Source organism: Heliangelus exortis, chromosome Z (assembly GCF_036169615.1).
Source record: "Heliangelus exortis chromosome Z, bHelExo1.hap1, whole genome shotgun sequence".
In the NCBI taxonomy this organism is placed as follows: Eukaryota; Metazoa; Chordata; class Aves; order Apodiformes; family Trochilidae; genus Heliangelus; species Heliangelus exortis.
In genome coordinates, this window is record NC_092454.1 from 72,456,881 (window position 1) to 72,473,046 (window position 16,166).

Below are 16,166 nucleotides of genomic sequence, written 5' to 3' on the forward strand. Positions count from 1 at the left end.
AAATACTGAAAATGGGTTCACAGGAAAATTGTTTCAAAATGTGATTTTAAAATGTCCTGTTGTGGCAGGAGAATTGTATCCAACCAACACACCTCCTTAGTCCTGCCTCTGGGTTACCTTGTCAGTGAGATCAACTCTGAATGACTGAGGGATTAGAAGTAGTTTACCAGTTTTCAACAAGCAGAGGTTGTCCTCCCCTCATGCCCTCTGCATAAATATTTTGGGGCTTAAAATACTGAAATCTTGCACACAGAAGTATGTTTTCATTCCCTTGCCCTTCACACCTCTCGTGGAAAAATTTTAACATGAAAGAAAGAGGCTTCCAAATACCCAGTAGAGAGATGCTTAGAAGTGTGTTTAATGCAGTAAATGTGTGTAACTAACTCAGATGTTACCACATTGGAGACTGAGTACAGAAAAACAAAAAAACAAACAACAAAAAAACTACAACAGGAAACTGCACACAATCCCATGGTCAACATTAACAAGGTACAAGGCTTGCAGGGTGTCAAAGAACTCTGCAGAAGTGACAGCTGGCAACAAACACCCGCGCATTGTCAAGTCAAATATTTGTTTGTTTTTTTTGTTTTTTTAAGCAAAAGAGGCTCATTCATGGATTCTGTCATCATCAATACTCAGCGTGGCTCTTTGGGCAGCACAAATTGAGAAGGTGGTTACACAGGATTTGCCAGTATATTCTTCTGAAGTCATGATGTCACAAGGGTGTAATTAAGTCTAAGACTTTCTGCAGAGCCATAATTCAGCATTCTTTCAAACACACAAACAGAAAGATCAAAACAATGGTCATGTCAGGAACTGGCTGTCAACATAGCTGTAAAATAAAGTAACCCAGGAGGACCCTTCCTGAGCAATGCAGCTAACATATAATTCTTTAGACAAATATATATATATACACATCTGCTTGCAAAGTATTTCTAAATATTCTTTTCAAAAAGTATAATTAGAGTAGTGCAATGTAACTTTATCAGCAACTGCAACCCATGACTGGTAGCCCAAAGAGGACCACAGAAACAGCTCCTCTCTGGCATGTGGTCCTGCCATTCTCCCCTGGGCAAAAAAAATCCCCTTTAATGCCACCAGGAGCTACGACTAAGAGCTGTGCACAGGCAGTCCCTTAGGAATGAAATCTCTGCTCACTAGGTGGGGAGCTGAGTATGGATGTTGACATGCAGCTATGAGAATATATCCCCAAGTACTCATTTATGCAGTGGCCACTAAGACATCTGAAATGTAAACGTTTCTTGCCTACGTCCCACGTAATTTATAAAATAATGCAGATTCCATGCAGTAGGGCACAACTGTTATCAGAAGAACAGACTACATTATTAGCTAAGGAAATAAAACTGGTATTATCAGTTTTACCACAGCTGCATTTTTGTCCTCTACACTATAATTCACACTGGTAACAGGTAAATGTGTTATATCATAAAGCTTATTAATATGATCTCGTGGTTTGAAAGCAAAAACATTTTCTGCAAGACTTCCATTATTAAAATAGCCATGTGCACAAAAGGTGTTCATAGCACGACACCCAAAGCCATATGGAGTTAGTTTGATAGTATTTCCATCACAGCAGAACTATGAACTTCATTCACTAAACTATGTAGTACAAATGAAGATTACTGGTACACATAGAAAAATCAGATAGGCAATTAGTTACAAACCTGGCAGTATTTTGAAAGAGACAGAGATTTTGAGGTCTTATAATGGAATGATAAAAACAGCAGGAACCTCTGTTGGGAGCTCCAGAAAGAGATTTGCACTTGGTGTTTCTCATTATCTTATAAGCAGCCCCACTGCACAGGAAAGTGTTTCACCAGGAGTTAACATCAGGGTCTGGAGTTCAAAAAAATCTGCTAAAACTTAAGTGCAGGAGGCTCCACTACATTGTATTTCCATTTGAAATGTATAAAACATAGAAAATCGTAACGGTGACTTACTGGATAAAAATATTGATGCTCACAAATAAAATCCGACCGAATATTTTCAGCCAGATTTAAATTTTACACCTTTTGCAGATTTAGTCGGCATGATTTGAGTATTTCAGGTACCTCTGACCATCAAGTAGCTGTGCATAATGATAATTTCAGACTCTACTGATTCTTAGGCTGTTTCTAACAAGGCTGTCAAATGGCAAAAGCTCCACCAGAAACCTTTGTCAAATGTGTCTTTACAGTGTGAGAAATATCTTCAATGAGAAATGCCTTTTTACAGTATTTACAAAATCCCCCCATTAGATAAAAAGGCAAAATAAATAAGAGGCTTAGACAAAGGAAACACTGCTTAGGCTGCAGGGTTTTTCTTTTTATCTTCCCCCCCACCAGATGTGAGTCTCCCCAGCATGTGGAGCTGGCTAGGTAGGGTTGTTTTTCTTCCTCTTGCTTGGGCTGTGACTGGGGTCTTGTTTCAGTTCCTGGTACTGCACCTGTTTAAACACAATTTTCAGAAACTGGTCAGGTGGTGCTTGTTAGAGGAAAAAAAAAATAATCTATTTTTTTTCTTCAGGGAGAAAAAAAAAAAAAAAGAAAAAAAGAAGGCAAAAGAAAACTATCCCCCTGCAAACTACGTGGTATTTGCAGCTGTGATTCAGCACCAGCAGCCTGGCAGAGCCATGGTATGAAGGGAAAACTGCATGAGGAAGATCCTGCCAGGAAGCCAAGCAATGTTCTCAGGTAAGCTCTAAGAAGACTGCTTGGTTTGTTTTCTCCATGGTTTGTTTTATTCCATGGAATAAACAGCATCCCCTTTCAGTGAATGTTCTTTGCAATTTCTCTTTACAACTTGCTTGTTGTCCAAGGCTGCCACAAAGGGCACCAGATGCAGAATGTGGGTACATCCACCCATACCTCCTCTTTGAGCCAGATCTGGATGAAAACCTCTAACTGGAAATCTTGGGATGTACAAAATATTTGTGGTACCGGGGGGAATTTATAGACATAAGTTTATCCCAGTGCTTGCACCTTCTCCTGGGGTTGCCCACTGCAGTTCTGCTCTGGAGCCAGGGGAAGAGAGTTGGAGGTGTTCAGGCTGGAGAGGAGAAGGGAGAAGGGAGAAAGGAGAAAGGAGAAAGGAGAAAGGAGAAAGGAGAAAGGAGAAAGGAGAAAGGAGAAAGGAGAAAGGAGAAAGGAGAAAGGAGAAAGGAGAAAGGAGAAAGGAGAAAGGAGAAAGGAGAAAGGAGAAAGGAGAAGGGAGAAGGGAGAAGGGAGAAGGAGGAGGGAGACGGGAGAAAAGAGAAAGGAGAAGAGACATGAAGAGAGAAGAAGGTTCTGGGGAGACCTTAGAGCAGCTTCCAGGTCCTGAAGGGGCTCCAGGAAAGCTGGGGAGGGACTTGGGACAAGGGCCTGGAGGGATGGGACCCTCCGAGGGGGAAGGGTTTGGAGCTGCAAGAGGGGAGATGGAGAGGAGAAATCCTTTGGGGTGAGGGTGCTGAGCCCCTGGGTGCCCCCAGAAGCTGTGGCTGCCCCATCCCTGGAGGTGTTGAAGGTTGGATGGGGCTTGGAGCCCCCTGGGCTGGGGGAGGTGTATTTAAGTTAAGTACTAACTTTAAGTAGTTAAAGGTCACACCTGCCAGGTGGGTGGGATCTTGATGATCTTTAAGGTCCCTTCCATCTCAAGCCAGTCTGGGATTCTGTGATTCTATGATTCACAGGGTGTGGGAGGTTTCTTAATACAAACTCCAGGACTTGCTGCCACCTCCCAAATACTTGTCTTTTTACTGATTGTTCCTAAGCATCCTCAAACACACGACCGATCTAGCAGCTAATTCCTCTCTTGAAAAATCTATCAGCCTCCTCAAGGTTTGTGGTCTATTCCCAGCTTGATTCTGCAGCTTCTTTGTGCCAAAGAATATCAAGTTGAATCAAATTAACTCCTTTTAAACGTCTTTAAAAAAAAACAACCCAAAACCTCAAAAAACCAAAAACCAAAAAACCCAAACAAAAAGAAATTCATTGTGGATGTTTGACCCTGGCTGGCTGTCAGGACCAGCTGGTCCATCACTCCCTTCCTCATCTGCACAGGCAAAAAAAATTATAAAGAGAGGTTCATGGGTCGAGTTAAATTAAAATCATTAAAATCATGGCTAAATCAGACCTGACTTGGGGAAATTAGTTAATTAACAATCAAGTCATGGGGGTTGAGGTGTCAGGTCCTTATGCCCTTCCCCTGGACGGCTTCCAAGGGCTGCCCCAGGTGGGTCCCTTCCAGCTTCTCACAGAAGCTGCCCCTCTAGACCAAAACCTTGCCCAGGTGATGCCAGACACCAAACTGAGCACCAGAAGAGCACTTAGAGAAATGTACACACCAGCTGCACATCTGAAGGAACTCTGGAGAGAAAGTCAAGCAGCTCGTTGTTGTCAATTGCGTACGGACTTCTGAGCTTCTTGGTGAACTTGTTGATGCCTGCAAAGGTGAAAGTTCAAAAATTACTGTGATCAAAAAGAAAAAAAGATGTTGGCAAAGTCCTAAAAAGGTTTTTGGGATCCATTTCCACATCTGACATTAGCAGTGAACAAATGAGTGAATGAATGAATGAATGAATGAATGAATGAATGAATGAATGAATGAATGAATGAAATGCAAGCGTGGGCTCTAAAACTCAGAATCTGCTGCTTTGGTTCCTGCTCCTTCACTGTGCAAAAAAGTTCCAGAGGCCTCTTCAAATTCCTTTTATAGGTTTGTTTTTGTGTTTTTTGTGTTTGTTGCGTGGGTTTTATTTGGGTTTTATTTTGTTTTGTTTTTTGTACGTTTTCTTTTGGTTTTGGCTTTTTGTTGTCTTGGTTGGTTTGCTTTGGTTTGGTTTTGATTTGTTTTTTTGGTTTTTTTGTTTATTTGTTTTTTTAGGAAACTAATAGAAACTATGATTATTATCTGGGGGCTGCAAAACATAGAGGAATAAAATGTAGTCTGTTTCTGTGGAGGAAAAGATGATCAGTAAGGAGTAATTAAGCAGGACAGAAGATTCAGCTCAGACACAAATGAAAATCTTCCCAGTGTTAAGGATGGAGAAACACATGGGGAGCCATGAAGCCTGCATCAAGTGAAGACTTTGGGGTAAGTTGACACAAACCTCTGTCAGGGAATGGCAGATACAGATGATCTGTGTCAGTGCAGAGAAGATTCTGTGTGATTCTGTGATGTCTGCAGCAGACATCATGGTCCTACAGGTCCTACTGGCAATCAGTGTTCAAAAGCACAAAGAAAACTCTCCCCAAACGAAGTAGAAAGCAGCTTTTAAATAAAATTTGTTTTCTCATGGTTGTACACCCTGTCAGGCTCTTGTATTTTCCCCATGAGAGCTTCATCCATGTGCTCTGGGGTGAAGCAGGGTATGATGATGTAAACTGCAGAGACCTGGTGGCCAGGCTTCTATGAGACCTTCAGCAAGGACACAAAGCTTCAGGATGGAGTCTTCAGGCTGCAGTCTTGCCTCCTGCTGCACAAATCCCTCACCTGCAGTGCTGGGTCCAATTCTGGAGTCCCCAGCATCAGAAGGACACAGAGCTCCTGGAACACATCCAGAGCAGAGCCCCTGAAATGCTCAGAGGGCTGAGCAGCTCCCTGGGAAGCCAGGCTGAGGGATTGGGGTTGTTCAGCCTGGAGAAGAGGAGGCTCCCAGGGGAGCTCAGAGCAACCTTCCAATATCTGAAGGGGCTCCAAGAAAGCTGGGGGAGGGCTTTGGACACGGGGGGGTAGGGAGAGGAGAAGGGGAAAGGGGTTAAAATGGGAGAGGGGAGATTGGGGTTGGACATGAGGAAGAAATCCTTTGCCCAGGGTGCCCCCAGAAGCTGTGGCTGCCCCATCCCTGGCAGTGCCCAAGGTTGGATGGGGCTTGGAGCCCCCTGGGCTGGGGGAGGGGTCCCTGGATTGTCCAGGTGGGACTGGAGGAGCTTTAAGGTCCCTTCCAACCCAAACCATTCTATGAAGTTTGCTCTCGGAACTTCCACAGGTGCCTGAAACCAGAAAACAACAGCTTGGGTTCTCTCCCTGTCAAAGTACTGGAAAACTGTGAAGACTGGAAAGCTGGAAGACTGCAAAGTCTGTTGCAACACATCTATGCCTCAGGAGAGAAGGAGCTGTCACCTTTCTCTGCTGAACACAAGATGGTCCAGCACATCCTCCCTGCTCTGCTGGACCCCTCTGCTGGACCCCCCTCTCCTTCAGCCCTGGCAGTGCCCAGGTTGGATGGGGCTTGGAGCCCCCTGGGCTGGGGGAGGGGTCCCTGACCATGATAGCAGGGGTGGCATTGGATGAGCTTTAAGGTCCTTTCCAATCCAAACCATTCTATGATTCTATGAAATTTCCAGTTCCACTGTGCATATGGGAGATGCTGCCCCCCCCCTTTGATCTGGTGGTTGAACGGTGGCTCTTGAGAAAGTGCATCTGAGATCCAGCACCTGTGTTTCAGAAGATCCTTTGCATGAGGACAAGGAATTCAAATTCTGCCCCAATGTCCACTGCACGTGGTCCCTGAACCACACACGTGTGAATCTGGAGGGTGATGCTGAGTCCCTTTGTCACACCTGACAAAGAAGAGTACCAGACACCCCCTGGAAGTAAATGCATGAGGAAATCATGGTCAAGGACTGCAAAAAGCAAACAGCTGAGCAGATGAGATGGGCCACTCCAGGAGCAAAACACAGCAACAAGGGGATTAGGTCCTTTCCAAAAGCTTGAAAAATTTCTTATTGAAATAATTCTTCCTTATAGTAATTTTTCCATATAAACAGCTGCTGCCAGGACTCTGCAAATGGGATCAGAATGCAGAAGTGGCTCCTGCTCTGCCATGGCTAACACACCACATACTGAAGGGCCAGCAGTCTCCATGGGGAGAAACATGGCCAAGAAGGAAAGAACTGAGCATTTCTTGCTTGGGCACTCCCTGGGGAAGTGCAGGAGAAAGGCAGCTATACAAAAGACCAGGCATAACATTTAAAAAATTCTCATTTTAAACTCCCTGCCTCCAAGTCTTATCTAGGTAGACTGGATAATTTGGGAGCAGGGTGGGAAGAGATGGGGTGGGTGGGTTTGTGGAAGAGAACAAGGTGAATTCACAATAACCTTTGGCTACTGGGGGGGCATGGACTCCAGTCTGGAAGTCCTTACCTCAAACAGAGACATTTTTAGGGCAGTTTGACCCCTCCTGGGGCACGTGGCAGGGGCTTTTCAAACAGCAGTGCTGGCTGCATAGCTCTGTGGGTCTGGGAGGGTGCTACCATCTAAGGTTCATGAATGAAATCAAGGGGATGTATGAGATCAAGTGTACAAGATGTCAGGTTTTTTCTGAAAAATGACACAAAAAGGGCACAGACCAAGGACTTCAAAGTTCATGAACAAGAGTCCTACTTCCTTCCTGCTAGGAAGAATGAAACTGGGGGAACAAGCTGAGAGTCTGGGATACACTCAAGGGACACAGGGTATGTGGGGGACAAGTGAAATTCTCAGACAGGAAAAGAAGTTGTTTTTTTTTTTTTGTTACATACTAAAAAAAAACAAAAAAAGAAAATACATTAAATCCCTCCATATTGTTTCATCTCCATTTTCTAAAGTCTGCTGCATTTGCTTTTGAAGACTCTTAAAGAATAACACTATATACTGATTGATACATTACAAAAATATTCTTTGGAGTCACTCCAGTGATTTTACATCATCTCTTGAGTTCAGAGGGTTTTCACAAAGGTTGCCTTTTCCTCAGGCAGAAAATCCAGCCATGGAATTAGCTGAGACAATGCTCATCACAAGTCTGAATAAGGGGCACGGCTGCTGGTGGTGCAAAATATATAAAAATGTGCAAATGAAAACCTGGGGCATTACTAACAACAGATGTGGCAATGGTAGCTGTTTAAAATCAGTATAAAGAATAAATATAAGGACAAGCAGTGAGAGCTTGGATCAATCACCATTCCACCCCCTCTCTCAGCCTCTGTTATTATCAGCCAGACAAATACCACAAACATCTTTCCATGGGACTAAAGGTGACCCCTCAAACAGGTTTCTTGTGGCTATGTTTACACAGGCTTTCACAAGATAAAGTACTGCAGTAAAAAAGGCATATTGTCCTAAATGCACCACATAGATTGAAATGCCTCTGCTTGTGTATAAGTGGTGAAAATAAATCAGAGTAATATCTAGACAAAGCTACACTTTGATATATGAAGAATCCTCATGGCTACATGTTTATAGTATGATGAAGTCTAGAATGCCAGACAAGAAAAATGTATTTTGCAGGTGGGCCTAAATCTTTACACAGTTGTGATTTTTAACTAACCTGTCTGTTTCCATCATGGGGCAGCTTCATGACCATAAATATAGAAAAGTACTGACAATGTAAGTCATCCCTTAAAAAACAGTTTTTTCTAAGTGGTGCAGACAGTTAAAAAAGGGTTTACTTACCCCAGACAAGGACAATGTATCTCAGTGGAACAAAATACAGGATGATGGTGAAGATGGAGAGGGCCACAATTGCCAGCCAGCTCAGGAATGGGACAGTCCAGTTGAATGTACTAAAAGAAAGGTTTTAATAAAAGTCATCATGATGGTCACCCAACAGAAGAACAAATAAAGGGGGGAGAAGTCCCAGCTCTCATCTGTGAGAAATACAAGTGTGGATGCTGTGCATCAGGGTGAGGTTGAGCTTGGACCCATTCCCAGGGGAAGCCAAAGGGGGTTCTGCCTTATCCTCCAGCCCATGGAATGGCATCTCCCCTGGCCCAGCTGCTAACATCTGCCAGAAGAGGCTCTGCTCCAGTTTTCCAACTGGCCCCAGCTTCAGCATCATGCAAGACACAGCTCCTTTCTCCACAAGTGTACAAGAAAAACAGATTCCTTTCTTCACTACAAGCACAGAGAAGGGTACAACACTTGGAAGTGTTCTTCATTAGCCAGGGGCTGAGCAGGGACCTTCCCCTCTGCTTGATGAGGCCAGGAATCCTCTTTTTTGGGGGGTAAATTCAGGGAAAGGCAAGCGTGCAGGTATGCAAAGCTGGAAACTCATCCGTACACCCAAGGAGGATGGGACCAGTCTTTTTTCAGGGGTGCCCAGTGACAGAGCAAAAGGTATCAGGCAGAACTTTCATGTAGATATGAAGAAGAACTTGTTTACTGTGAAGCTAATGGAGCACTGGGACAGTCTGTCCAGAGGATGGACATATCCATCTCTGGAGACATCCCGGCCTCATCTGGACAGCATCCTGTGCATCCTGCTCTTGGTGAAGCTGCCCTGGCACAAGGGGCTGGGACCAGATCATCTCCAGAGGTCCCTGCTAATCCCTAACATTCTGTGATCCTGTGGTTAGGGAAAAGAAAGGGGCAGAACAGCTCTGGAGAGAGGGATAATGCAAGACCAGTGGGTGAAAGAAGGAAATAAGCATGGTTTGGGTGGCAAAAAAGTAAATGAAGAAAAAATGACAGAAGGAGATAAAAAAAGAAGGGAGTGTTGTAATGCAAAATACATTACAGGAAAGGCAAAGAAAAAAATTGTAATTCTAGAAAAAATCACATCAAGATTATTCATTTATGGATACAGGAAGAGAACTTCTGGGATGCCCCCAGAGTCTCAGAACATCAGATTTAAAAAAAAAAAAAGTCCTAGATAAAAACATCCTTAACTGTCCTTAAAAAACTCGTGATTAAAAAAATTTAATTACTGTCTAAAGTCTGATTGAAAAAAACCTTACAACCTTGCTTTTCAGAGGCTGAGGTGTGGGCAGAGAGGAGGTGAAAGCCAAAGAGCAAAGATCTAAAAAGCCAAAGCCAAAGATCCATGCTGCAGCTCCAAACCTCCACGCACAGGGAAAGGGAAGGGGGCCAACTCCTATGAATGTCCCACAGGAACACTGGTGGGAGGGAGTTTGTCCCAATGGGATTGCCCACAGAGGGTTGAAGGTGTGGAATGACATTTACCCAGAAGGAAAATGTGGCTTTGGCTCTAAACAGCTTGAGGGTACTCTTGATAAAAAAGTATTACCAGTAGCTCCATGCCCAATCCCTGTGATTACATTGTTTTGGCTTCTCTGGCTGAATAATTGCAATTATCTGAATTGCTAGCCATATTTTTTTCATAATGAGCTCTGGCTTCCTCTTGTTTATTTGTCTTCTCTTCTCCCTGGCAATTTTGACATCTCTCCAGAGTGAACATTATGTTAGTGTCACTTGGTGCCGGATCACCCCCTTTCTCCTCAGGGGACACCTGCTCTTTTCCCCTCTCCTGCCTGTGTTTGGGATGAACAGAAGGTTGAGGGTCTGCTCGTGTTCCTGTGACTGGGCTGTGTGCAATGGATCACAGACATGCCATGTGTGGGAACACTGGCTCCCTGCTCAGCAAACCTCCTTCTGTGCTCTGTTAGCACAGCACTCAGTACAGGTTTCCCATTATAGTTTTTTTTTAGGGACAAATGACAAGGATTTATAGGAAGGCTGGGTCTTCACTCGGCTTGGAAAACTCTATTGCTCTCGTGCAATAGAGAAAAAAAACCCTTCCAAAATGTGCAATTAGGGAAAAGTTAATCATTGAGGCAGCTCCCATGAACAGCCCTTGGATAAAAGATTTCTTCTTCCAGGGAGCCTCACTTTGCTTCTCTGGAAAAATGGTGCCACGTGATGTGCTTGTGCCTGTCTCTGATGCTGTGAATGTGCCCTGCCTTGAGTGTCCCCATGGGAATGCTCCCCAGGATTCCCCATCAGGGGATTTGCTCTTAAGTGCATAGATGGCAACCTCCTCTTCATCCTCATTCTGGTGTGCTTGCCATTGATGAGAGGGCTGGGGGGAAAAAAAGAGGAGAAAAAAACCCCAGAAAACAGAAAAAAGGAAAAAGAAAAAAGGAAAAAGAGAGAAAAGAAGGAAAAAAGAAAAATGAAGAAAGAAAAAACGAAAAAGGAAAAAGAAAGAAGAAAAAAGAAGAAAAAAGAAAGAAGAAAGAAGAAAGAAAAAAGAAAAAAGAAGAGAAACGAAAAAAAAGGAAAAAGGAAAAAGAAAAAAGAAGGAAGAAAAAAGAAAGAAGAAAAGAAAGAAGAAAAAAAAAATGAAGAGAGACAGTCCTGATGTTTCCTGCAAGCTGACCTCTCCCTGAGGCATCAATTCCCTCACATTCAGTTCCAGATTTTGGGCCTGTATCCTTTGCACAGACCACGGATGCAGAACAGCACCAAGCTGCAGATGGTACCAGCTCTGGACCAGATGCTCCATCAGGTCCCTGGTGCTTGCAGGTGAGACCCAGAGGAAAGGAACACAAAGCTCTGACTCCTGTCAGAGACTTTGCTTCACAACAAAAACTTCTGCAAATGTTTTCCATGACTCCCAGGTCTTCTCTCTAGAAACCACAGTGGCAGTGGATCAAGGGCTTGGAATTGATCTCAAGGGTCCTTTCCAACAAGTCTGATCCTATGAACTTCTAAAAACTCCTCCTCCAGTCCCCTTTGCCTGCAGCAGAAAGGTGGAAACAGCTCCCATCCAGCAAGGCTGAGATGCTCCTGGCTTTTTGGGAGCAGGAAGCCAAGGCCATCCTGTCCCTGCCTTCCACCTGATGGCATCTTCTGCCCTTAAATAATAAACCCTAAATTGCTGTCTGCTGACCACGGCAGAAATTCACCAAAATTCCTGCAATTAATCCCAGAACCTTTCCTGCCTGAGGCCTGAATTTGTTGGCAATTCCTACGTATCATGAATACAAATTACAAATGTTCCAGAAGGAAAGGTTTTGCTAACTCACAGAAATACAACACTTCCACCAACTGAACACTTGGTATGTTCCCCTTATTTGCTCCATCTTCTTCTATTACTTTTACATAACCACTGTTAAGCCTCACAACAAGGTGCTCTTTCTGTTTTACTGCAAACCCTTAGTTCTGAGTTTTCCTCCCACTCAAAATGTTTCTAAATTCCAAAATTAGCCCAACAAGGTTTGAGTTCACTGAGGGCCTCCAGAAAAAAATGTAAATATAAGAGAGATTCAACAATGCATCATCCAAAAAATTAAAAATAAATACAATAAAATTCTTACATTTTGTTTCTCAGCTTGGAAAATATATCAACAATATTGGAGATCAGCTCAGCACCTGTGTCATCACTTACTTCTTGATCCTTTCTCCCAGGGAAGCCACTTCATCAAGAATATTCTGGACACTGACACACACCTCCTGGATGGCATAGATTCTGTTCATAAATCCTTTTTTTTCACCATCCTACAGAAAAGTACAGGAGCAGTTAATTAAAAGAATTTCTGACTGTTAGAAAAGAACCATGTATCAGTTCAGTTGCAAAAGTACTTGTGTGATGGATTAATCTAAAAATATATGGTAGAATGGACAATCTGATTTTTTGTGGGTTTTTTTTTTTTTTTTTTAATATTTGTGGGGTTTTTATTTGTCACTTAAGTAGTGCATGTTGTGCATTTTTTCTTGTCACTGCATTAGTTTCTAAACACATCCTTCTATAAGCCAGGTCTCTGGTTTATGAACATGCTCAAGGTATCAACCTCACATGTTGTGCACTCCCTCTGTTACTCATTAGAGTCAAAATGTGGGATAAGGAGGTTTCCTGGGATGCTGGTTCCTGCACTGATGGAGGTACCAGGAAAGTCAGCAAGAAAACAGAAAACCCAGATCCTGCAGCTATGATCCTCTCTGGGCTCAACATATGCTGAAATTCTATTCATCTATTCTAAATCCCTGATTGCCTGGTGAGGAATATTTTTCCTTACTAAAATTCAGCATGAAATACATGGGAGATGTAGCTCCAGTTGCCTTTATTACATAGTTAGTGCAACCTGTGGCATCAAAAGCATGGAAAAGGTTATCCATGGACAAAGTGAAAGGTTCATTACAGAAATAATTTAATTCCCTCTCTACTTAGTTTTCTATACACTATTGGACCTTTATTGACAAAGCCATCAATTTATGGTAATGGAAAAGTCTTACCACTGTTGCACTTCTGTTGAGTTTATCAAGAGTCTTTGTGTCTCTTAAAATGTGGGTGTTTTTTTAAACAACAGAGTGAACTTTTGTCCCTCAAAAGCAGGACACATCTTCTGGGGCCTTTGACAGATTTGCCATCAGAAAATGCTCTCCTCCTGTCTGCCAACTCCAACAGACTTCTGCCTCCTAGAAGAATCCAAGAAGGTGCTGCCTGGGTCCATCAGCCCATTCCATGGATTATTCCTCAGCTGGGCCTCCTCCCTCTCTGACAGCCTGTGTTTTATTCCCCCAAAGCTTTGCATATTTAAATCCAAGCTACTTGCAATGTGAAACCCATGCAGAGCCAACAGCACTCTCACAAAAGTGCCACATTATTTGGGTTTCAAATGAAGCATCACCACGAAAATTTGTTTTCATTTTTTTCCCTGACTACACACATCAAAAGTTTATGTTCAACATGCCCAATGGATTGCTACACTTATTATCCTGACATCTAGTTTGAACTTCATTGGTGTTTCCTCAACAACAACAAGAAAAACAAAACAAAACAAAAAACAACAAAGAAAGCCCACACAAGAAATGGAAATACAAAGATTTCAAGATTTTCAAAATAATGGATAAAAAAGTTATTCAACATTTTACCACCACAAATCACACAATTCAACAGTCTCTCTAATTAATTCCAAAGTCCAGCACCTAGGAAATGAGCATCTATTGCATTTAATTTTTCTTTCTTCTGATGTTTAATTAGCAGAACATATATTGGTTCACTTGCTGTCATTTTTGTTGTCTTAATAGAACAGGATGGCTGGGGGAAAACATAATTTAACATATAATCATCTGGAGTGACTTCACCAACACTGGTGCTGCAACGATGCTGTCAAGAAGTCTCATGAGGATGTTGGGAAGTTTTGAGCTACAGAACAGAGTTTGTCCAAAAATGAACAATCCAAGACAGACAGACAGGAGCTTCTTCCAGTTCTGAGTACAGAGGAGCAAAACACCCAGCTCCTCAGGCAGCATAAAAGAGTTTAAAATCTCAGTCAAGATTAATAATTATAATTAATGATAAAGTAAAAATATCAGGAAGAATTATTTTTGTTTTTTGAGGATGACCATGACCACAACCAACTCCATCCCCTGCCGTGAGTCACTTGTGATTATTGTTATTTCTGTACCCTTTGTTACATCCTTAAAGCTCTGGCAATGGGAGCATCACTATCCACAGGAATGCAGCTTCTGCAGAGGTGCAGTGCATACCCAGAGTATTTAATTTGTCATAAGGGAAGGGATACCTGCTGTATTCCTGCACAAACATATTTCCAGATACTGGAGAAACAGGAAAACAACCTGTTTTCTCATCCAGCAGGAGCAAAAAAATTAAGCCACACAGAGATGAGAGGTATTTTGCTGGTTTTCAAACATGCACACACTTTGCCTCTTCAGTTTCTGTTGACAGATTCTGCTTCAGTTGTGAAGTTACCTTAATTTGTAATTAAGTTGTGTGAGGAAAGAAGTCACTGTAACAAAGCCAGCACCTTCCTGACATCTCCAGAATTCAGCTGGGATTATGTTGTCTGTACAAATATTTTACTACACCAACTTGTACCTCTTCTTGAAAATATATCTGATTTAAGTAATTCCCTAAAAAAAACTCCAACAAAGCCCAAAAACCAACAAAGCCCAAACAACCCCAAACAAACAAACAAAAAACCCACAATCACCTAAAATATAAGAAAAAGACAGAGAGAGAAAAGAAGAAGAAAAAAGAGAAAAACCCCCACTATTTCCACACCCCTGCACCTTCTGAGCTCAAACAAAATTTGGTGACATACCCCTAGGAAGGAACAGACAAAACAAGACAGGAAAGACAAGGTGGTCAGAAGGATCAGGGTTGGGCTTTGCTTAAACTAATTCCACATGCCCCACAACTATGAGCTGCTTTTTATTTCCTGCTCCAGAGATTTGTGGAGAAAATAACCTGGGCTAAGGAAAAGCTGCATTTATTTTCTTCCAGCAAGGCCCTGTGTTAGCAAATACAACATATGAGCCACCTTGAGTGTACCAAGGTTCTTAATAATCCATTTTTCAAACACTGCTGGTATTTCCTTTCCAAAGAAAGATGGGTTGTGACTGGAATCAATTTCATCGTTTGCATGGCTACAATTGCCACGTTCTGGAAATAATTGCCATTTAAATGGTAGATAAAATTTATTATACAAAGCTAACAACAGCTTTATTACTATTTAATTTCTGTGATTTGTTTGTTTGCAGGAGGCTCAGGTTATCTGAGAAGCAAGGTGTTTGCTAGGGGATGGCTTTTAGCATAAACTGTGAAAGCAAAGTCAAATTAATGTTGATATTCTGAGCTGAATTCATGAAAGGCAATGAACCCTATTTGAGCACTGAGACCATCTCCTCCTCCTCCTCCTTCATATGAAATTGTAGATTACAGATTGAAATACTGCTTGGTCAATAATAGTTGCCCCTTCTATGCTGATTTTTGACCATAACCATATTTTACATATGGTGAAAACAAATGAAGCAGATGACTGCCCCCAGCCTGTGTGGAGTTAATACCCATGAAACCTTGATTACCACCCAGGTTGCTTCCAAGCCCATGAAAAAATAGTGTGATTTAGGAAAGGATTATATCTCTAATGGCAAGCCTTTCTCTTCCTCAGGTTACAGTGCATTTACAAAACAAGGATTTCAAAATTGGGAGAAATAAATAAGCCATAATTAAAAGCAACCGTTGATGAAGTTAATAGAATTAAGCCTGGTGAAAACAACAAAAACAAAACAACAAAACTTTAAGTGAGACTTTTTTAGTGAAGAGAATAAAACTATTTCATGATGGACAGGTGTCCTATTAATAGGTGCTAAGTTGAAGATAAAGGCATAGATCATAAAAACAAAAATCATAGGAGCAGAAGTAAAATTTGAAATGTTGAGGAGATGCTGTCTGGGAATGACAGAGACTCCAGTCAGATGCTCCAAACCACATTTTGTTGCCTGAGTGGGTATGAAAGCTCAACTCTGTACAACCCAAAGTGACTGAGGCAAAGCCAAACTAAACTGTGATGGGTTCAGAGAGAGGGTGTGAAACCACCACTGAGAGCAAGGGTGTTCCCCTGGTATTCTCTGTCTCCTGTGGCCCTGTCACTATCAGAAGACAAATGCATTTTCTTTGCCTGTGTCATGCTGGACTAATGGTGGCCAAAAACACAGCCCTG

At 42.4% G+C, this 16,166-nt stretch overlaps 1 protein-coding gene across 1 annotated transcript in view; it reads right to left on the reverse strand.

The window, feature by feature from the left end:
- Window positions 1-334: 334 nt before the first annotated feature.
- MCTP1 (multiple C2 and transmembrane domain containing 1) overlaps window positions 335-16,166 on the reverse strand; it is a 288,956-nt gene continuing 273,124 nt past the window's right edge. The window contains 4 exon segments of the mRNA XM_071729851.1: window positions 335-2,446; window positions 4,325-4,422; window positions 8,413-8,522; window positions 12,089-12,198. Of these exon segments, the coding sequence (XP_071585952.1) occupies window positions 2,375-2,446; window positions 4,325-4,422; window positions 8,413-8,522; window positions 12,089-12,198 (390 nt within the window). The 3' untranslated portion in view covers window positions 335-2,374.